Source organism: Bicyclus anynana, chromosome 5 (genome assembly GCF_947172395.1).
Source record: "Bicyclus anynana chromosome 5, ilBicAnyn1.1, whole genome shotgun sequence".
Lineage (NCBI taxonomy): Eukaryota > Metazoa > Arthropoda > Insecta > Lepidoptera > Nymphalidae > Bicyclus > Bicyclus anynana.
In genome coordinates, this window is record NC_069087.1 from 11,548,119 (window position 1) to 11,572,748 (window position 24,630).

A 24,630-nucleotide genomic window follows, 5' to 3' on the forward strand; every position below is an offset into this window, starting at 1 on the left:
ATGGGAATAGGACCTTGTGATCCGAAGCCACAAAGGCTAATTACTAGACCAACGAGGCGGTTTATTAAGTTCCGTATTCTGCGGTTTAGTCTCTAAGATAGAGCCTGCAGATGCAACGCTTTATACAAGTGAATAGGAGGGGCGTGGATTGAAGATAACGAATAACGATGGAGCGATAACCGACGAGGCCGAATAGAATGTGTCTGTTGTTCGGCCGCGTCACTCGACATTTTTTGCACTTTTTGCGCGTCTGTTTATTAGAACTTATTAATATCTATACGATGTAGTCAGTAATGAGTCGGTACTTGTGTTTGTAAGGAGTCTCTACAAAAGTTTTTAGAACGTGTTTCAAATTACCTCCGTTATGAGACAATGCCTTCGATAGTTAAAGTGGTTTAAAGTGTAACAATAAAAACTATGAAAGATCCGCCTCGGTGTGAAGATGTGGCGGACAAGTTAGTGAGGTTGTTCGGGTGGAGGCAGACTTATCCGGTCCAGAAGTTGCAAAAGAATTTGTTGCCCAAAGTCAATGAAACGGTAAGTTTGATAGCTTAAGTTTGATAGCATAGCATTAACATTAAGGAAATTAATCTATATCACATATATCAATAAACAAAAATGAGTAATATGTTTGTGTACCATGAAATTATACCTAACGTCAAACGTGTTGCTGTAAACAAAGGCGAGTATATTGAATTGAATGCATTTTTTACTGAGAAATAATACAATAAGAAACTTAAGCTAACTTATCCTAATAACTATGCAAATCATACCCTCGTGGTATGGTGGTAAGAATACTTTGCGCTAAACCAGTCATCAGTCGAGGCAACTAGCCGATGAAATTATTTAGAGAAAAATCTTGGCACTGCGACACCATGGACCAAGGGTCTCCCCATAAAAATATATAGTATGAATATATTTTGCTGCTCAAAACTTCAAGTAGTATTTGATTCCAGAAGATACATATATTATTGATTATAAAAAAAAATATAAGCTAAAAAAAGCAAATTAAGCTAAAATAAACGTTTATTTTGACACTGTTGCAAATGCAGATAAAAGTGAAAGGTTAACATTTTTATTTTTAAGGAAATTCGAAGGACGCTAAATAAAAACGCGTTAAGTAACCTTGATCGAGAAAATATCCATATTTTTAACGTTATACGAGTAGAATTGTAAGCCATAGTAGGTAGTTTTGAGACAGTCTTTGAGTATCAATTTGTTTTCTGTGAAGATCCTCGAGATAGGATCAACTAGTCAGTTTTGACTGTTGTGAGGCCAAACACGTTCATGATCGTGATGAACTAAACAAGCTAGTGGCGAACCAAGCCGAAACACTTAACATGGAAGCTAGAGTTCATTTCGTAATGTCTTAGTTGTACAATGCACATTGCAAATACAAAAGCTTACAATTCTCAAGACTAAGTAAACCATTTTGTAAGCCTTTAAGATTTATTATTTTTAACTTAGCTATTTAAAGGTAAACGAAGGTTATCTTTTCTTTTTTTTAAAGCTAATGAATGTCTCACAATTATTTAGCTTAACTCTCTTATAAGATTATGAGTGACCTTAGATAAAGCATTTTGGAATCTACGATCATAACCTAATGTTAGGAAATCTGCTATGATTCGAAAATTAAGAGTACATATTCTTCACTAGATGAAAATGTAAATAACAAACGACTATATACCAAAGTTCGTTAAAGGTTTAAATCACTTGTGAACGTTGCTTACTCGGTTTATTTCGACTAGACCTTTGCCTGCTACGAGTTTTAAGACTAGGCTTCATAAGGCACCTCTGAACAAAGCTAGGAAATAAGTTAACTACATAAAATTTATATGCGCGACGATATTGTTACTTTCGCGGTTCCTATTGTAATAGCGATGGAAAGTACTTCATTAACTCGTGGCAGGTAAGGTACAATTATGTTGTCGATGCCATACGACTTAGTAAATGATACACGCAATACGGTCGTTGAACTGGCAGCTATTGCTACGGAACTAAGGGGTAAGGGCTCTTTTGTAATAGATTTAGGACCATTCAATTGCTAAGTAATATTATATGCAGAACAAATTCTTCACAATACACTTTACTTGTCTCCAGAATTTACTAGCCGTAGAGAAAAACGTAAACTAATAAAGGTTTTACTACTTTCTCACGCATTTACAGATGGCAGATAATCAAAACACTCCCGAAAACTATCTCCTGTTTCAAATGGAAAGGTAATTTCTGTAATAAATGATAATATTATGGCTGGCGCTTAATGTTCAATGCCCATTGGCCATATATCTCATTAACTTTCTTTCTCTACTTAAAATGCTAAATATAATCGAAATTCAATTTTAAATCCAGATTGATAGCATATGCCACACAGATAATGTTTGCGCAGTGCCTCCGGCGATGTATATTGTTCGTACATATTGGAAAGTTGCCACTTGCCAGTTCTAATATAATTATTATTACTATATGTTATAATTTTATATTGAGCTCAATCATATTACTTCAACTTAACGGCAATGCAAGTGATTGATTACCTCGTCATATTGAAACATTTTCTCCAAGGTGAGACAGGTTTTTTACATCATAATTGACTTGTTTTTGTCTCACTACTCATAAATGAGTTAATTCTTCCACCCTTTTTTCTGTTATAATTCCGCTTATTGTTATTATTTCACTTTTTTATTTGTAATTTTTTTGACGTTCTTCCACAGTTTCCCTTTGTTATACTTCCACTTAGTTCTTACTTTAATTTTATTGTTTGTAACCTTTTTTAGACATCATTATTTTTATTCAAACGTGTTCGGACCAATTCCTAATAATCATGTTGTACGTAAAATTCATTTGATTGGTTGGTGGTAAACCTTAAATGTAAATTAATTTGAGTTTCAATTAACTCTCTCATAGTCTAAAATGGATTGATTGACTTTTCCTTTAGAGTAATTGGTAAGTAATTGCTTAATGATCTATTAAGGCCAGCCTTGTGTTGAAGCTAATCTGTCACATTCCACAGATAGTGCTCCGCGTTGACTAATGCATATATTATTATAGATAGTAACACTGATAATAAATGATAAATAATGTATATATAGAACAATTAGTTTTAGGTCACCAATCTACAAAGTTTTCCTCATGTATATATTTTAGGTCGTCGTCATCAACCCATATTCGGCTCACTGCTGAGCTCGAGTCTCCTCTCAGAATGAGAGGGGTTAGGCCAATAGTCCACCACGCTGGCCCAATGCGGATTGGCAGACTTCACACACGCAGAGAATTAAGATAATTCTCTGGTATGCAGGTTTCCTCACGATGTTTTCCTTCACCGTTTGAGACACGTGATAATTAATTTCTTAAAATGCACACAACTGAAAAGTTGGAGGTGCATGCCCCGGACCGGATTCGAACCCACGCCCTCCGGAATCGGAGGCAGAGGTCATATCCACTGAGCTATCACGGCTCTTATATTATATTTTAGGTACCTACATATAATACATATAACCTAAATTATATAACTCTGGACTGTTATAGGTTATTAATCGTAGTCTGCATGCTATACATTAAACAACATTGATAGTATGAATGAATTAAAGGTTATACATGGGAGAGAGTAATAAGTGCAAGTCGAATTAAGCGATGATTATTAATACCTATTTTAAAACATATTATTTTAAGTAAGTATATTAAACCAATAGACTATGGTAAGATAGGAATCTAGCGCCTGTTTGTTATTGTACAGCAATAGCAGTTATATTCTACTTGTCTTCTATTATTACAGCCAATGTTATAAGACTTACTTTCGTATATTCCTTGATCTATATCAATATTTAGATAAAAAGCTAATCTTTAATTATTAAAGCGTATGATTTTATTTTTATTTTAGTGCTTTTTATTTTAAATCATTATTGACTTAGCTGGTCGCTTCTGTGCATTTTAAAAATATGTATTTCTATATGCATTTGTATGTTACTTCTAATAAAAACTATTGTATTGTATCAGATTTCTTATTTCTTAGATGATGATAAACCACTTTTAACGTCATACTAACACACATTCCCTTATCTGCTTTAACTTTTCAAGTCATCACCTTGTTATTATGATAAGCTTATTGTTTATCACACAACAAATATTAACTCGGCAATCCCTTAGGGGAACGGCTTGATGAAACAATACAATGACTGTGCTAAGAAGGGATAGGCCTCAAGTGATTCCACACCAACGTTCTGTTTCGTTACAAAGTTCCACCGTTCTATTTCGTTCCAAAGTTCCTCTATTCTATTTCGTTCCAAAGTTCTACTGTTCTATTTCGTTTCAAAGTTCCAACGTTCTATTTCGTTCGAAAATTCTAAAGTTCCTAGTAAAGTTTATTGATTCGAGTAAGCATCGTGTTTTGTGATGTTGATAATGAAGAGCTCTTGTAATCAAATTGAATGGAGAGGAATAAAATGACGCTTGACGCTTGAAAGCACCTATGGAAGCTTTGTTTCTGCCTTAACTTTAACGTGGGTTTTTCGGTGTATATGTAATTATTATCAATTTCAATATACCTGTATGGATTTGTATAGGCACGGTAATTGCTGCAGCACCGTAAAAATCAAGATTTTCTAAAATATTTAAAGTTAAGGTTAAAGGTAATAAAGGTATTTAAATTTACCTTCTATCAAATAGAAGGTAAATTTAAATGTGCCAGTAGCAAAATTAGAATCATAATAATAAAGTGGTTAAGTTAATGCTGAAAGTTTAAAATTACTTAGATCACACTAGAACTCCTTTGGCCCAAATAGTTGTCCTACACAAAGTTAAATGTCGTTTATTATTAAAAATTACATCCTAAAGAGTGACGAACCGTCAACTTTGTTATGCAAATTGTATATAGTTACTTGTATAATTATTAAAATCAACTGAGTACTTAATTTAAATTTATAAATGTTTGTAATTACTTGATCTTTGTATTACGAAGCTTCTCATGCTCATAATTTAAATCATTAAAATTATTAAGGAACATCAATTTGTAAACTGCTGCTTCATCTTTCAAAGTGGAATTGAATTAAATTCAAATTCATCGTTGCAGGACGGTTCAAGAACCTTTATTTATTTTAAGCCTCGATCCTTGCCGTAAGCCAGTTTTCATTTATTACACGTTATGTGGTAAAGAGATTTTCGAAAACGTTGTCTTTTTCTGGAACCAATAAGCCTTTTTAAACCGTGGTCATAAACGATTCTGTTTCTTTCTTGAAGCTAAAAATGTATGTAATATGTGTAAACTGTAATATGGCATATAAACTGTAGGCATTAAATATATTTACTGCTTTTTATATATTTTGTTATTATTATGTTTTTTGCAACTTACCATTGTTGGTGCATCTAATAAATCTAAAAAATAAACTCGAATATCATTGTGGGTAGATTAACGTGTGTACCTAATTAATTAAAATTAATTCTTACTCAATATGGCCTTTGCCGCTTTTGTCGTTGCTATCAAAATCATGGATGTTAGCTAATTTCTTATAATTCCTTACTGCCTTTTGCAATGAACGCATGATTGAGCGTTTAAGCGTTTTACATACAACACGGTACATAAACATAACTGTACCAGTAACACCATATACTAGATGGTGTGGTTAACCTGACGCGACTGAAGTTCCTGCTCATTGAACCTTTAGTTAGTTATGGTGTGCACGTTTCCAGGTTAGTAATAACACAAGAATCCTTTATAATCATTCCCAATTTATGCTAAACAAAATAAATTCGACTATATATTTTTTTACGTTTCGAAATTCATTACCTTCTCCAATTTTTGCCATCAGATTTCAAACGATCTCCTTGAAAATCTTATATTCTAAGTCACAATTATTCACATACTAATGTATTCAAATGTTTTGTCTGAATAATAAGAATTACGAAAATTTAGAATGGACGCAACATCTAATTTGATTAACAATCCTTGAGGCCACGCACATTGGTAGATACTAGACATGTAGACACTGTTCAAAACTGTTTATAGTGAACTCGATGTTTGAAATTAACGGAGACCACGAAGTTTTTGAACACACATAACGGCCAATCACATGGCTAAGTGCGGAAACGGCCCAGAAGAAAGAAGAAGTTTTTGAAACCATGTGATGTCTTTCGTATTGATTTAAAAAAGAGTTATTTCTTTATCAAAATTACCATCTTTTTCTTCAACACAAAAATCTTTATCTAACAGGGAACAACTAAGAATTGGTAATCAGCACTTCACAGATGTAGTTATTACCAAGACTGTGTCCGATCATAATAGATTTCTTTATAAAATAGGTAACAAAAATACTTAGTTTTTAGGATACGGATAATGAACTTGGCAATGAACTCAAAAGTTGCTCTTTTGCAAAAATTTTACCTGTCCTTCATATCCAACTTAATTAAAGAAATGCTAAAAACCTTCATTTACTTTGGATTTTAAGTCCTTTTATCTAACTATTGTCTGTTTATTATCTGTACTCCTACACATTGTAAGTTAAACGTTAGTTAAGTCAAGTTGATTCAAGTCTTTCTTTTTACTATTGAAGGTCACTTAGTGGCCTCGGTCATCTTTATTAATTAACCGCTTTTGATTATTAATAGTTGATTGTAGGCGGTAGTATTCTCCTTGTGCGCTTAATGCTTATTGTCAATAATAGCTATTAAGTTTTGTATGTCTATGTGTCTATTAATGGTAAAACTGATGGGTTGGATAAAAATAGCGTTAAGTAATATATTTGACCAATTTAAATATGTAGTTTCAATTACTTAGTTTCAATTATAAAATACGTCATCACCATCACATGACATAGGCCTTTTGTACATGGACTTACGAATACCACGGTTTCAAGCCGCCAGTATCCAGCGGTAAATTATTAAAAATAAACCATGTAAAGCGCGCTATAATGATTTCCAAGTTTGTTTTAAGTTTAGATGTAAAGCAGACCCAAAGTTTTACATTACAAGAGTTAACCAGTAAAAATTGTAGTAATAACTGCTTAACTAACACTAGTTTTAGTACATCATACAGCAAAGACTGCTTTAATATGTTGTTTCTATGAAAATTAGTCGAAATAGTTTCTTTCAAGTTTTATATATTATCATCATCATCATTATCAACCGATAAATTGATACTGATGATGATCATATAATAAAATGCTGCTCATAGGCCTTATATATGGAATTTCAAACACTACTGTTTGGAGCCATTTAGCAGTAAATTACCAAAAATAATTTAAAAACATGATTAAATTCTAAGTTTTCTTTTAAGCATAGTTACAAGGCATAGACTCAAAGTTTTCCAATGAATCCCTCGTAATGGGAAATAAACTGTAGGTATTAGAAGAGTTAACAAATGTAAGTTGTAGTAGTAACTGCTTAACTAACGTTAGCTTTAAAACATCATACAGCAAATACTAATGTGTTATTTATTTGTAAATGAGTCGAAATAGTTTCTTTCAAGTTGATTATCGTGGTTATTGTGCGATCTTTATTAACTAAGTTGCCTTCACTCTTCAGTTGTGTTTACGCCGCGGCACGGCTCGACTGTGCGACACGCTCTTTCGCCATTGCTTCTTACTAGCGTCCTAAATTGTGAAGTTATATTATAAGTAATTAAATTAACGGCTTATACCATTAATAAGTTTACGACAACGTGCAAGAAAGTTAGGCTGATACCAATATTGTTGTAGCGTTTTCTTTCTAAAGTGATGCAAGGATGCATTTTGTTTTTACAATCGTGCATGGAAAACCGTTCAAGTTAACGGGTGTAATTATTGCATTGCCATTAATGTGAAACGTTGTGGAGATGTGGAAATGTTTGTTTTTTTGTGCGTTAAACGTTTTTTACGTAAGAAGAATCAAATCAAATCATTCTCTATTTGCCAGAATGTTGTGTATGTTGGATATTTTAATTTAAGAAAACAAATACCTAACAAAACACACATTTCCAGGAATATCATAAATAGTAAATTAGTTTACGAATAAGAATGACTTAGGTACTTCGCAACTTGTGTTATAAATTAAATATAAAAAATAGGTAATATAACGACTAGGACGCCCGCGACTTCGTGTGAAGTTCACTTTTTCACAAAACCCGCGGTAACAATGTATTTTTTCGGGATAAAAAGTAGTCTATATGTTGCTCCAGACCTCCTCTATCAATCAGTGAACGCCCCATTAAAATCGGCTAAGCCGTTGCAAAGATTGGCGGACATAGCTTTTTTATGGTTTGGTATTGTGTAAATAATTATAAGCACTTGAGAAAACACAGTCATAAGATCACATATAGACACTTTAATTTTATTTATATGTATTGGTGTATTGATGATGATAAACAAAACAGTTTTTCGGGTTATTTAAACGATGACCATAGTGTGATATTTCGAATGCCTTGAATAGGGATGATGACAGTTTTTTAAATTGTATATAAATTAAGAGTATACTAATAGTAAAGCAATTTTGTAAAAGGAACAGGATGTCTGCGATCATTACTTTCGGAGCTACAGGGATTTAAAGAGTCAGATTTGCGGCGCTGCCGCGGATCCCTGAAAAACGCTCCATACAAAATGGCTCGAAAAAATGACGTCATAGGCAATGTAATGATCGTTAGATTTGTATGCGCGTTCAAACAAAATTACTAATATCTTTGTTATTTGTGCGTTTATCTTTATAGTTCATATATTAAAAAATGTCCCATTTAATGTAAGGAAGCTAAAACTGTATAAATTTTTATTTAATTACGATAAAAAAATTTTAATAGTTTTTGAAATTTTATAATCTCATTTATTTTGCAAATATCCAGACAATCTTTGCTTTTTATTTATAAATTAGTTAACATTGGCCCTATTTATCCAAATGTATCATAAAAATCAATATATTCCAACCTAGTCATCATCCCCATTGCTTCAAATGCAGAATTGCAAATTACGAGGAGTGTTAACACAGCCAAGCACACCTTAATGTATTTACGTAATTTGCGAGTTACGACCTTGAGGTACGTTTAATACAAATCGAACGTAGGATTTAAAAAAATGTTAGTGAAATGATCATCATGACAATGATTCATCACATATTTTGATAACAAAAATGATATTTATCATTATTTTTTTGATTTGTCATTCAATGACTCTAATGCAGAAATAATGATGTGAATCGGTTGAATACAACGGCAATTCGTAACGTCACATTATTTATTAGTAGTTACCATGTAGATACAGTATTCCGATGTTATAGGTACGAGTAATAAGCGCGTTATCAACTGAGTTGTCGAGACATCAATCATTTCTTGTATGCCGTCCCGTATTCAATGATGCTAAAGTATAAGTAAATAAAATGCTATAAGTAAGTATAACTTAAAAAGAAGGTGTGAAGTTGTACTGAGAATTAATGACCTCAAACATTGACACCCTCTTTGGTGCATTAAAACATCGGTTGCTTAATAATTTCTTCGATTGGGCCGATCAATTAATAAGATGATCTCTATTTGACACAGATATGGTCTGAACTTCACTGTGGCTACCTCTGCGACATCGAAGTGAATCGAATTTCTGTCTCTTGGATGCATAGTAACATTTTGGTTCCTCGTTCCTTAATTACGCTTCGATATTGATTTTATTGATTGGTATCTTCAATTCAAGATTGAATAGTTACCTTAGACTGCATCTTCGCTTACCATCAGGCATATAACTTAAGCTGTAGATAACAATTATCTATACTAATATTATAAAGCTGAAGAGTTTGTTTGTTTTTTTGATTAAACGCGCTAATCTCAGGAGCTACTGGTCCGATTTGAAAAATTCTTTCAGTGTTAGATAGCCCATTTATCGAGGAAGGCTTAGGCTGTATATTATCCTCGTATTCTTGCGGGAACGAGAACCACGCGGGTTAAACCGCGCGGCGTCAGCTAGTAGGTCTATAAGCTCGATAATGACTTGAACCTGATTGATTGACGCAAATCTAATCGTTTACGATTCGGCGCATGATCCCCGAACCATAACAGAGTGCATTTCCGTCGACCGTATAAGGCCTTCGACAAACTTGACGCAAAGATAATGATCAGTTATCGTAACAAAAACTGCGTATTGTTTGAGTTACGTACATATTTGCCATTGTATTTGTACAAGGTTTGAATCACTTTTGATTGTACTTGCATAGCGACAGTAAAAATCAGATAGGTAATCGAATCGCATAGCCCTTTATTCAAAACTAGCTGACTCCACGCGGTTTTACCCGCGTGGTTCCCGTTCCCGTAGGAATACAGGGATAAAAAATAGCCTATAGCCTTCCTCGATAAATGGGCTATCTAACACTGAAAGAATTTTTTAAATCGGACCAGTAGTTCCTGAGAATAGCGCGTTCAATCAAACAAACAAACAAACAAACAAACTCTTCATCTTTATAATATTAGTATAGATTAGTATAGATATAATAAGAAAACGTAGTTTTTTGCAAGTACATTTTTTAGATTTCTTACATATAACCATTTTATGCTCCCTGCTTTCCTACTAACTGCTTGTTATAACTGAGGTTTAGGAGCAGAGTGAAATTAAAGGTTGACCTAACCTAACAGAAATTGTATTCAAGTTCCATAGACTACTCGAGTTTTTTTGATATGAGGAAACTCTTGTTTGTTTTCTACATCCTCCTTCATGTTGCCAAACCCCCAGGTGATTATGCCGTTCACAGTTCAGTAACCTTAACGTGACCACATATCGCACATAAGTCATTCATCATCATCATTATCAACCCATATTCGGCTCACTGCTGAGTTCGAGTCTCCTCTCAGAATGAGAGGGGTTAGGTTAGGCCAACAGTCCACACACGCAGATAATTGAGAAAATTCTCTGGTATGCAGGTTTCCGTTTGATACACGTGACACGTGATATTTAATTTCTTAAAATGCACCAAACTGAAAAGTTGTAGGTGCATGCCCTAGACCGGATTCGAACCCACACCCTCCGGAATATGGAGGCAGAGGTCATATAATCATAAGTCCATGAGCCCAATGTAGAAAAAAAGACTTTTATAAGGGTAGTTTAGATATTTTGGGACATTGATTTATGAAAAGTGTATTTTAATAATTGATTACCTATTATCCTCTTTTAGACCAGCACTCCTCCTGGCAACACGTAGAATCATAATCTACATGCTTTTCTGAGTCCAAAACTGTAAACAGAATGCGGTCCTCAATTTTTGCATACTCACATCCTTCACAGCGCGTTGTCTATTTAAACTTGTGAAGTGGTAAGAAGTCTAGTGCAGCAAACAAATAAAGAAATAAACCATTTACTACGAAGTATCACGTTGATTATATTTCTCAGCTTCACTCGACCCGATTTTATTTTATAACGTTGATTATATGTATATACAATGTACAAATGCACATTGCACACGTCTCGGAATTCGTGCTGTACGCATAGGTGTTGTGATGCGAGGAATCTCTCTCGCGTGATCTTACCGCTGACATTACCATTTCTTCACATGCTACTTTCCTTCCGTGAATAATATGCTTCGTTTTGTACGCACGAGACAATCATATTTATGATTTGCTTCATATCGAGCATCTTATTTCAATATTAGCATAAAAAACTATTTAGGTACTAAGAGAACTATGGAGCGCAAATGTAGACACTTTGCTACCAATATAACAACTTATTTTATGCGCAATGCTACAGCTAGCGATTTTGTAAATAGCTTCCAAGACATAGTGTACTGTTTTCGTTTAGCCCATATATTCGTAAATTTAAATGAAAATATCCCTAAGCAAGTCTTGATTGAAAGCTTTTCTAGATCCACTCCTTTCATGTACTGATTTGATAACTAGACTGACCTTCAGCCGCGTCTGCTGAACCGACTTTTAGCGGACTCAGAAGTGATTACAAAAATAAGAAAACTAATGTCGAACAAAGGTTCACATTTGTCAGGACAACTTAATTAACAAATCAAACTAACCACCAACCAAAATAAGACCCTTGAATGGCAGAGAATGACCTTGAGTGAAGTCACGCACTTGTGAACGCTGTGTGTAGGGTTAAAGGCGCCTTTGACTGGTATCACTCCCCTTTTAGCGTCACGGAAGACGATATTTCCTGCAATGAAAAAAAAAGTTCTAATCATATGAAGCACTCTTTACCTAACAGTTTCGATTATATCAATCGCGATCTTTATTACCTAATCGATAAACTTATGATAGCTGCAATTTTATAGAACAATAAAAATATCAAAAGAACGTCACTAAATGGCGGTTTGCCTTTCATTCGAAATCAAATTAATCTGTATCTTTGGAAGGTGGATTCGTATTGTATCATATAGCTTAACAAGTAGACGCCGCGCAGTTTCACCCGCGTGGTTCCTGTTCCCATAGGAAACCGGGGATAAAATATATTTATCCCGGGCCTATAATCTTTATCGATAAATAGGCTATCTAAAAGTAAAAGAATTTTTGAAATCGGACTAGTAGCTCCTGAGATTAGGGCGTTCTAACAAACAAACAAACTCTTCAGCTTTATATAATATTAATAAAGATGAATAGATAGAATTTAGCACCAAGAATTAAAACAAGGAATTAGATTACGCTTAAAATTACTCCCATTGTTTCTTTTGGAATATGGAAGGCAAGGATTTTTATATTTAACTGATTTTTCTTTATTCATTTTCCTTATCTTTGAAGATTACTTAAATGAAGAGTAGTCATTGCAAGCAAGTCCGGTCCGAGTCCGGCCTCTTCACAACTTTTCTATTAAGGCTTTTATTAGATTTGGACCTTTTTAGCTTTCATATCTTACTCAGAAAGTTTATAAATGTCATTTGACTTACGGCCAGTTTCTTCATCGCAAGTAACAGTCAAAGTAACGTCATAAATCAAAAGTGACGGTCTTATTTACTAAAAAATAAAGTCTTCTTTACTACTTACTACTTTTACTGTTACTTTAGCTTTACATGAAGAAACTGGCTGTTAGAGTCAGAACTTAGACCAATGGTCTAAGAGTCAGAAAGTAACAGAACAGAAGGTACGTTCAGACCATTATTGTTGTAGAATAAGCCTCGCGGACTCATCATAATCAGGATCATTAAAATAATCTATGGTCAAATACTTATCAGGAAATGGTAAGACAGAATAGGGCTAACTTGTTTAACTATACTTCAATGGAAAATCTCTGTCTGTCTTGATCAGCGAACTCCGTTGTATTTTGGTTACATTTTGACTTGTTAGTTAAATTGTCCTGACACATATTGTGAATTTGAACCTTTTTTCTAACATTAGTTTTTCTTATCTTTTTTTAATCAACTTCTGAGTTTTCCTAAAATCAGAAGTGGGATATGGAATGACCGATAAAAATGACAAGGAAAGATTTCATTACATTGTAATAACTAATAACTCTTTCGTGAGGAAGGTCTATCATAATTAGATAGGAAAAAAGCGTTGTTCCCGTTAAGCGGATTTGCAATGAATCACGCGATCCATAATGGGATGTACCTGCTGCCTAGCATCTGGTGCACGCCTCGCCGTATTTGGTTGGCGGCGCGCGAAGGTCAAGGCTTCATCCGCACCGGTGACCCGGTATAACTGACTCTTTGATGTACTTGTGATGGAACCGTTTGAACTGCGTAAAAACGGAAGAAGTACTTAACTGTACAAGCGTTTACTTAACTAAGATTAATTTATTTATAATTTTATTTATGCGGATTTTTTTTTTGATAATTTTACTCTCAATGCTGTTGAGAGGATTTAACTTAACCTGCTAACCAGTGAAAACAACAAGTAATATAGTTTAGTGGATACGTATATGGGATCTGTAATTCACGGTTAAAACTGAAACTAATATAATTGTCACTATCGTAAAATTATAATAGGATATATATAATAAAATTTTAAAGAAAGAAAGAAAATACACTTTATTGTACACCACAAAGAACATATAATACAATGAAAAATATGCTTTCATCTTTCCTTTGTAAGATCAATCCTACAATTATTATGATGGGATTTAGATTGGTCAGTGATCTTAAAAGAAAAAGCTAAAATAATAAAACAAAAATTACATTAGAAATTTGTCTATAATTACTCCGTATATATGTTTTGATATAACCTAGAGGTAGACCTTGAACATTTTGGTACAAATCAAGTTTTTTTTAAAGTATATTTGCCATATCTTTTTAAATATGACCAATATTCCCAGTCGGAAAAGACTGTATTAAAAGTAGTTAAGAAAGTGGCAAAGTTAAGTTTCATAGGAATTATGAGGTACCGGTATTGTTTATTTTATGCAATTAGTAAACATGGGGAAGCCTTATACCAGATTAAGCCTAGGTCGCAATGTAATTTAATTCCGCTTCTGTGAATTGGTATTGGTAATATTAGTAACACATTCAATATCTTTAGCTAGTCTAAGTGATGAAAAGTAGCTTTAGCAATATTCTGCTTTAGCGAATCCTCAACTGAAACCTTACAAGAACTGTAATACCCGTTTCGTGTGGCAAAATTTTAGGAATTAAAGAAATATTGGCTTAGTATACACATATTATATCAGTAAATGTATATATTTTAAGCCAGCTAACCATCCTATCACTAAATCTAAACTACATTTAGGTACATAATCTACATTCGACTATTTCTGTTGTTACTTTCAGCTTATCCTAATTTTTAACCGACTTCAAAAAGGAGGAGGTTCTCAATTCGGTCGGTATTTTTTTTTTTTTTTTTTTTTTTTTTTTTTTTTTTTACGTATGTACACCGATTACTCAAAGACGCCTGGACCGATTTCAAAAATTCTTTTTTTGTTTGAAACGGTATAGTCCCCATTTTCTTTTTTTAACAACCTTGACCAAACAATAGTAAAAGAAAAAATTAAATTCAATTAAACCGCTTTTGATTTTTAGCGAGATTAACGAACAGCTAATATTTTATTTTATAATTTTTAAGAGAAAGTAAAACAAAAAAACCGTATGTTTAAGCGAAATATACGCATTTTTAGACTCATTGCATTTAACTAAGTATCTAGAAGTTGTAGTTAAATAAAACAGTGTCCAGTGTACTCTTCACAATTGTTCAGAAACTGTTACTTAGAGTGCCAAATTCTAAAACAATGTGCCGAAATAGAGCGAATTCGTTTCACCGCTTTTCAAATAAAAGTTAGTGAAATCGGAATTGTTAAACCAGTGTTATGTAGAGATGTGAAAATGTGTTTGTGGTCACATAATGGATGACTGCGAGGAGCCGCCGGTGCCGCCGCCTCGTCTCAAGAGACGGGCTCGATTGAGCAGCAAGGAGCGGGAGAAAAGAACTGTTAGCTGGGTACGAACTATTTATTGCTTACAATAAGAGTTATTCTGCCTAATTGATCCAGTAGGTAGCCTATAATACTTCGTGTCATGAGGTCCGTGAATATGTGGTCAATCGATAGAGGCCTGCGAGGAGCCGCCTGTTCCGCTGTCTCGTCCAGAAACGGGTTCGATTGAGCAGCAAGGAGCGGGAGAAAAGAACTGTTAGCTGGGTACGAACTATTTTTTGCTTACAATAAGAGTTATTCTGCCTCATTGATCCAGTAGGTAGCCTATAAGACTTCGTGTCATGAGGTCCGTGAATATGTGGTCACTCGATAGAGGACTGCAAGGAGCCGCCTGTTCTGCTGCCTCGTCTAAAGAGACGGGTTCGATTGAGCAGCATGAAGCGGGAGAAAAGAACAGTTAGCTGCGTACGAACTATTTTTAATGTCTTTGCCTTTATCAAACGTTGTCAAAGTATGTCGTTGGTAGTGGGTATGCGGCTTTGTATTATGAGGTCCATGTGTTTGTGACCACACCATGGATGATTGCGACGAATCCGACAGGTCCCGCCTCAAAAGACATAGGCTTGATTGGGCAGTAAGGAGCGGGAGAAAAGAACAGTTAGCTGGGTACGAACTATTTTTAACGTCTTTGCCTTTAGCAAATGTTGTCAAACTATGTCGTTAGTAGTGGGTATGCGGGTTTTCGTATCATGAGGGCCATGTGTTTGTGGTCAGACCATGGATGACTGCGAGGAGCAACCGCCCGGTCCCGTCTCAAAAAACAAGCTTGATTGGACAGCAAGGAGCGGGAGAAAAGAACAGTTAGCTGGGTACGAACTATTTTTAACGTCTTTGCCTTTAGCAAATGTTGTCAAACTATGTCGTTAGTAGTGGGTATGCGGGTTTTCGTATCATGAGGGCCATGTGTTTGTGGTCAGACCATGGATGACTGCGAGGAGCAACCGCCCGGTCCCGTCTCAAAAAACAAGCTTGATTGGACAGCAAGGAGCGGGAGAAAAGAACAGTTAGCTGGGTACGAACTATTTTTAACGTCTTTGCCTTTATCAAACGTTGTCAAACTATGTCGTTGGTAGTGGGTGTCCCGCTGAAGTGGGTGACTGCGAGGGGCAGCTGCCAGGTCCCGTCTCAAAAGACGGGCTTGATTGGACAGCAAGGAGCGGGAGAAAAGATCATATAGCTGGGTACGAACTATATCCTGGATTTTTTTGCGATAAACGTTAGACTGCCTTAGATACTATTCCAGTGATCAGGTCCGACTTCGGATCATGATAACCTTGGATTTGGCTATAAAAATATTGATTTTTTCTCTCTTGCACGAAATTCCCAGGCTATAGTTGGGAACTAACTTCCCAACACCAAGCCAAGAATTTTGTTCGGTGGACACGATAAGCCGTTGACTGCGGTAATTATAATCAACATCTAATAGTGATCATTAGACATTTTATTTTATGTTTTTTTTTAAAGAATATTTACCATATCTTTTAAATATGAACAATATTCCCATTTCCCTCCAACTAGTCAGAAAAGACTGTATTAGGAGGAATGATCATCGTTACTTACGATCACATACCTATCATAAAACCTTTTAAATTAGGTATAAATTTTAAAATTAAATACTAAAATCTATATGATCAATTTCATATATAAATACCGGAAAAATTATGGAAAGAGAGAAAAATCGACCGTAAAATCACCACTGTTTCCGATATAATTGATTTTATTCACGGTAAAGCCCTCGACTCCGGCAAGGTCAAAATACGAGTACATATTTAAATTTCAGCATCTGTAGGTAAGGTATTGAACCGATTTTATCTCTTGTGGTTCGGAATTTATGATTTAATTTATTGGAATAAAATCAATATGACGGAAGGAAGCAAGAAAATTCAAAATGTCGGAAACTATTACCGCACAGTAACAAAATATCAAAATCAAAATCAAAATCAAAAATCATTTATTTCAAGTAGGCTCAGTTTACAAGCACTTTTGACACGTCATTTGACTATTTGTAAAGATTCTACCACCGGTTCGGAAGGCAGGTTCTGCTGAGAAGATACCGGCAAGAAACTCAACAGTTGCTCTTTTGAAAAGTCATACAGTATTATAATTTACAATTGATAACAATTACAATTTCTTATAGTTTTATTTCCTGTGTGAAGGTGGAAGCTGATCCAATGGCCTCCAAGCGCTTTTATCTATATTATATTGTGGATAGTTTTAGTTTTAGCTTCTTGTAAATATTTTACACCATTGTTGGTGTAATCATTGATTTAGCTTTTTCCTCGAGTGAGTGAAACGTCTCTTTACTTAATGCTTCGGCCAACTCCACAATCCCTGTAGAACTAATCCCTAGATACTCAGATTTCTACAAAAACCTCGTGCATATTCATATAGAACACTCCTACGTAATAGAAAATTAGCCACGAGCCTGGAATTCATAATCTATTTTATCTATAAACATAGGAGCATAAATATAATAAATACACTAAGTATACTTTAGAGCTCATCTGGTACTAGGTTCGATTTCCAGGTCATGATAATTTAAAATTTTATGTCTTTTAGAGAGCCGTGATAGCCCAGTGGATATGACCTCTGCCTCCGATTCTGGAAGGTTCGAATCCGGTCCGGGACATGCACCTCCAACTTTTCAGTTGTGTGCATTTTAAGAAACTAAATATTATGTGTCTCAAACGGTGAAGGAAAAACATGGTGTGGAAACCTGCATACCAGAGAATTTTCTTAATTCTCTACATGTGTGAAGTATGTCAATCCGCTTTAGGCCAGCTTGGTAGACTATTCGCCTAACCCCTCTCATTCTGAGAGGAGACTCGAGCTCAGCAGTGAGCCGAATATGGGTTGTTAGTGATGATGATGAGGTACATTGCTGATTATGGGCATGAACCTACGCCCTCCAAATCTAGGGCAGATTTCATATCCACTGGGCTATCACTTTTATTAGGTTACATTGAAGAAATTTCCTTAAAAAAACAGCGGTAAAATAAAACTAATGTAATCTATAACTCAAAAATATGCGGGTAAAATAATATCACTACAATTCAAATGTAGAACATGAAAATTGTATGGATATAGCAAAAAAATACAATGCTATTTTACTTGCGCAGTTCTCATTTTTTTGCTTTAACGATAATCTGTGGAGCTCCACCATTGTCGTCGTTCGACGGAGCAAGGCTGACAGTCGTACAAAGGATCGCGAACAAACAGACAATCGCGCAAAACATAGATATATCTACAATCGTATATAAAACCCGAGTGTTCACGCGATCGTTTCAATGAGTGGATTGAAAGGCGCAAATAACGCGTGGGAACGCTCGCGGTCGAGACAACTCTGAAGTGCCGTGATGAATAAGCTACTTGCCTCTTTTGTAAACAGTGTATAAACTGAATTATGAAGTATTATAAGCTATATTTTATTTTGTCAATAATAACCAGTAAAAAATTTAATATAAATGAAAAAATATCTACGTAAAATTTTTGCCGCCGAAACAAATGACGTCATTCATAGAGATAACAGCGTGATTGGCGTTTGCAGTCAATCAATCAATCAATCAAATCATTTATTCACAAACCGATCACAAACTGATGCATAGTAGCGAATGATGTCACAGTTTATGATTGGCGTTTGCGGTGACTTGATAAAAATACAATTTTGCTTAATAAAAATATTACAATTACGAAATTATTTTCACAAATAAAAATGTGATTAGAGTTTCTAGGCATCTAAACTGCCTATATGCAAAAAATCTTCTTAGTTTTATACAGCAGGCGAGTAGCCTATTCCTTCAATACCTACGAGGAAAAACAAAAATTCGTTAAACTAATAAACAATGACATTTCTCACACGTTAATCTCCGACCCGTACATTAAATTGTTATGTTTTTTTTAATTGTGATCCAACAAAAGACAATATATTTCATTTCAAAAAATGATTACTTTGAAAATACACTATAATAACACAATATCTACCCAATTGTATCAGTAGTTTTAGAAAATTAACGCGGATATAACCTACATACCCAAAGCACAGTAGATATATTACAAGCAGTAGTTGGACTTCATACTAAAGGTCGAAACGCGAGCTATACCTACGCAGCTCGTACGTGGGGTGATCGTGGGGTGAAGACCGTTGCGACTGTGCCGCGGTGACGAACGCAGTGTATTGGATTTTTATTGACGACTAGGAAAAAAGTTATTATTTTTATAAAGTTTGATTAATATTTTGTATTCTAAAGGCATAATTTAATAAATATATATATAAATAAATGCTTAAATGATAAAATTGTGTAAACAGGTAAATGACGTAAACGTTAATATAATATTATTAAATAATTATTTATTAACTTCTTCATTTAGGTTGTTTTCTTTGATTATTATGTAATACATAGATTTAAATCTTATGACATGTATGTTTTGTATACATAAAGAAGTTACGTAAAGAAGTTGTTTGAATTTAACAACATTATTGTGTTGCTCATACTTTAATGTATTTGAATAAAAAAAGTAAAGAGCCAGCTGATATCAATATACCTATCCAGATTTTTTTATTAAACTACTAGCGAACCCGGTCAATCTCAATTTGTTTTTTGTTGTTCCTTCCCTACATGCCAAGTCAGGGTCAATTTTTTATCGTCTATTCTATAGTGTGGGGGTATCGTTATCGGTATTTTTGTACATTACATAAGGGGTTAAAGTGCTAACATAATCTACGGAACCCTACACTGCGCGTGGCCCGACACGCACTTGATCGATTTTTTATTATTTGGTCACCTAGTGTGGTGGTAATGGATGGATGGCATCACCAAAATAAATATATGAAGGTCCTTCAAGATCATTGATTAGTATCAGCCTTATTTAAATCTACCAATCAAAAAACAACACGCATTTTATTGATCACTTCCTATTTTACTACAATTTACAAAGTATTTTATTTGTTTATTTAAAAAAAAGTATATTTACAATCACATAACTAAATGGAAACACAAAGTTGGCAAATGTAATTAAAATGCTGGAGGCAGGCAGCCCTATCACATGTTTACGGAGCGCGCGGCTGTAGGTATTTATTTCAAAAATATGGCCGAGTTATTATACTGCTTGTAATATATCTACTGTGCCCAAAGACACCCAAAGAGGGTACCCTCACACAATAAATAAGTTGTTTATTTTACTACCCGCTAATGATTGTTCTTCTTTTTTCTTTTTGTTAGTTTTTTTTTTAATACTGCCTATGTAATTATAACCAGTGCACAGTAAAACCAAGTGTGGTTTGTGTTGCATCATGGTTTGGCTTAATTTAAATATGTATTTTGTAGAATAATAAATAAATAAATAATAAATATGGGTCATATACACAGCCTCCAAGCCATTTTATAAAACAAACCACCTGCCTGTAACCTGTTATAACCCTACTTACCTAGCACCTAAAGTCAGCCATTGACGGTCCATTATTCTCACGTTTCTGCAGCGCAAACGGCAGCGAAGACGTTTCATAAGTCGAGCCGTCATGCACGCAGTGACCAATACACGATCAGTTATAGTCGTGGGTACTGCAGAAACGTGAGGATAATTGATCGTCAATAGCGTGCATATGACCTACAACTATATTTATTCAAACACAAGTGACTGTATGAAATTTACAGTTGTAGGTAGATTTTTATTCAACATTTTGCTATCTATACATAAATAAGCATTAAATAGGTAGGTACTGGCAGTTTGTGTGCTAATCATGCATTTAATTTATGCTTCAGTAACTTCAGTCGGTAACTGTGATAATAAAAGCATGATAAAAGTGGTTTAAAACACTGAAAACATGTCGACGAGTGCGAGTATTTACGCAGAATTGCTTGTTTGAAATTCGAATATTCTTATTTTTTTTTCATCTGATGGTAAGCGATGATGCAATCTAAGATGGAAGCATGGAAGCGGGCTAATTTGTCAGGAGGAGAATGAAAATAGCTACAACCTTTATGGTTTCTACACGACATCGTACCGGAACGCTAAATCGCTTGGCGGTGCGTCTTTGCCGGTAGAATGCCACGACCAAAGCCCCGGCCGAGCGCAAAATAAAAAAAAACACATCATTTACTTTTTTTTATATTTTTAACAAAACATTAAAAATATAAAAAAATATTATTTAAATTTTATTAAGTATTAAAAGCAATGAACTCCTATTTTTATTTTCATAAGTAATAGCTCTGTTAATTTGATACAAGTAAATTATTTAAAAAATTTATTTACTGTAACTAGTTACTGAAAGCAGTACAGCCTGCATAAAATAGATAATTAAAAAGAGAGAATATTAGTAGTAGAAACAAGTCTCCATTAAGACATCAGCGCCGCGTCTACGGAATTTGTTTCGTGGCGCGAAGTATACTGTAAACTATTTCGCAGTAACTTAATTTTTTTTTTTAATTTCAGGGCCCGGAGACATGGGTGGGCGTGCGGGCTCTTCGCGCCAGCTCGGGGGGTATCCTGGACCCCGACGACCGCGTGCGCGACGTGGCGGATGACCGCGAGACCCTGACCGCGGAGTGCACCAACCAAGCGCCCGCCAGACCCGCGCCGGCAGATGGCGCCAGCGGCTCCTCTGCTGGCACCGCCTCCCCTGACATGTTTCGGGTAAATAAATCTATCTACTACTATTAAGCCACGCCAAGCGATTTAGCGTTCCGGTACGATGTCGTGTAGAAACCGAAAGGAGTGTGGATTTCATCCTACTCCTAACAAGTTAGCCCGCTTCCATCTTAGATTGCATCATCACTTACCATCAGGTGAGATTGTAGTCAAGGGCTGACTTGTGGACAATAAAACAAATCAGGCAAGTACTCCCATGATATGCGGGCGACACGACTGAAGCCTTACAAGACCTGGATCAATTAAGAACACCTTGATCGGCCCAGTCGGGGATAGAACCCAGAATCTCCGTCTTGTAAATCCACTGCGTTTGCGCCACGGAGGCCGTCGAAAATCTGTGCTATATCAAAAGAGTAGAAATGTCCATCTGTCACTATCAACCTATATTAAAGGCCTACTGCTGGGCTAGTTCTTGCTCTTTATAGGAGGGGGGATATGAAGCTTAGACCCAACACGCTGCTTCAATGCGTGTTGGCGGGCTGGTAATGTTAATTATCGACCACTATCAGATATTAATGATAGTGAACGGAACCGTCAGCTTAACGTGTTCTCCAAAGCACACACCACCAATATCCCAACTGGAGACAGAGAATTTAACTTGAAATTTCTTCTATGAAAGAAAAACTCAGTAAGTACGAGTACCTCATTTACCCCGACCCAGGATTCGAACCCACAGGCTAACCACTTGACCAATGTAGCAGTTATTTTAAAAAAAATATGATACTCTTGTATCGTGTAGATTAAAAACAAACACCTAATGATTCGCGCGCGAATTGAAATTCAGTGAGGCCTGTACGGTGTAATACCTTTGCATTTTCCCTATGGGAAAGAATAAAGGAAAAAAAGTGCGCCGACCACGGCATTTACTATGAAAAACATGTTAAGACACGTTGTGACGAGGTCCGTAAAATTTTTACTTTTCGGAAAGAAGATTTATTATTCATATCGCGACATGTTTTCGGACAGTAAACAAATTAAATTCGTGCGTAATTTCAAAATGGGACAGTGCTTTCCAAATTGTGTGTGCCTGGAAAAGGTGAGTAAACAGTAGATAATAAATGAAATTAAATTATTTTCTAATTTATATAGAAAAAGTCGAAGTCAATATGTAATTATACTTAAAAACTGTTTTCATAAGAAAATTAAATGGACCTACTAGAGAAATACATATCTATCTTTACATAGGTACATGTACATTATAATAAACTATAATAAATAATTAAATAAATAAAAAGAAAGTCTTCCGCCGCGCCTGTCTGCCTGTCTGTCTGTTTCTTCGCGATAAACTTGAAAACTACTAAATAGTGAGAATTGATATACCGAATATTTATATTAAAAGTGTAATAATTTTGTGTTCTAATTTATAATGTAATACGAGTAGGTATATATAGAACAGTTTACATTTTCTTCTCTGCAAAATAAATAATTCCTGCTGTTATAGCATTAAATAACTGTTCTTTTAAACTAGGTACCTACGAGTTGCCGGAATGGCTTGATAGTCCAGTGGTAACCTATGTGGCTAAGAGGATCATGAAGTCCAGGGTTTGAGTCATGGCGTGGGCAAATAAAATTTAGGCGTTTTATTTATTTAATATTTGTATGTATTGCAGGGAGGCGGCGGCGTTGGTGGCAGCATGCGTGTGCCCAACTCGGACTCCTGCGTGGAAGTGGGCATCGCGCAGCTCGAGGACGGCATCAGCAGGCTGCAGGTGCGGCGCGGCAGCGAGCCCACGCTGCACCAGGACACCTTGCCTCCGCAGCGACAGGTGAGTGTCACACTCGCGCGTGGAGGTGGGCATCGCGCAGCTCGAGGACGGCATCAGCAGGCTGCAGGTGCGGCGCGGCAGCGAGCCCACGCTGCACCAGGACACCTTGCCTCCGCAGCGACAGGTGAGTGTCACAAGCAGCAGTGTCACACTCGTGCGTGGAGGTGGCATCGCGCAGCTCGAGGACGGCATCAGCAGGCTGCAGGTGCGGCGCGGCAGCGAGCCCACGCTGCACCAGGACACCTTGCCTCCGCAGCGACAGGTGAGTGTCACAAGCAGCAGTGTCACACTCGTGCGTGGAGGTGGCATCGCGCAGCTCGAGGACGGCATCAGCAGGCTGCAGGTGCGGCGCGGCAGCGAGCCCACGCTGCACCAGGACACCTTGCCTCCGCAGCGACAGGTGAGTGTCACAAGCAGCAGTGTCACACTCGTGCGTGGAGGTGGCATCGCGCAGCTCGAGGACGGCATCAGCAGGCTGCAGGTGCGGCGCGGCAGCGAGCCCACGCTGCACCAGGACACCTTGCCTCCGCAGCGACAGGTGAGTGTCACAAGCAGCAGTGTCACACTCGTGCGTGGAGGTGGCATCGCGCAGCTCGAGGACGGCATCAGCAGGCTGCAGGTGCGGCGCGGCAGCGAGCCCACGCTGCACCAGGACACCTTGCCTCCGCAGCGACAGGTGAGTGTCACATGCAGCAGTGTCACACTCGTGCGTGGAGGTGGATTTTAAAATACCTACTTGTGAATAATTTAGAAGAGACTTAAATAAGCTTTTTATCATTAACTAGAGGACGCCCGCGACTTCGTCCGCGTGTAATTCAGTTTTTCAAAAATCCTGCGAGAACCATGAATTTTTCCGGATTAGATATAAAGATTTAGGCATACATAGGGTCATAGGGATATAGGGTCAGAGAAAGCGACTTTGTTTTTGTTACTATGTA

General features: G+C 36.1%; 1 protein-coding gene across 1 annotated transcript in view; it reads left to right on the forward strand.

Annotated features, from left to right (window-relative positions):
• LOC112053199 (partitioning defective 3 homolog) overlaps positions 1-24,630 on the forward strand; it is a 54,180-nt gene that overhangs the window by 2,886 nt on the left and 26,664 nt on the right. Inside the window, exons 2-4 of the mRNA XM_052881689.1 lie at positions 319-537; positions 21,711-21,911; positions 23,537-23,692. Of these exons, the coding sequence (XP_052737649.1) occupies positions 418-537; positions 21,711-21,911; positions 23,537-23,692 (477 nt within the window). The 5' untranslated portion in view covers positions 319-417. The remainder of the gene's footprint in view (positions 1-318; positions 538-21,710; positions 21,912-23,536; positions 23,693-24,630) is intronic.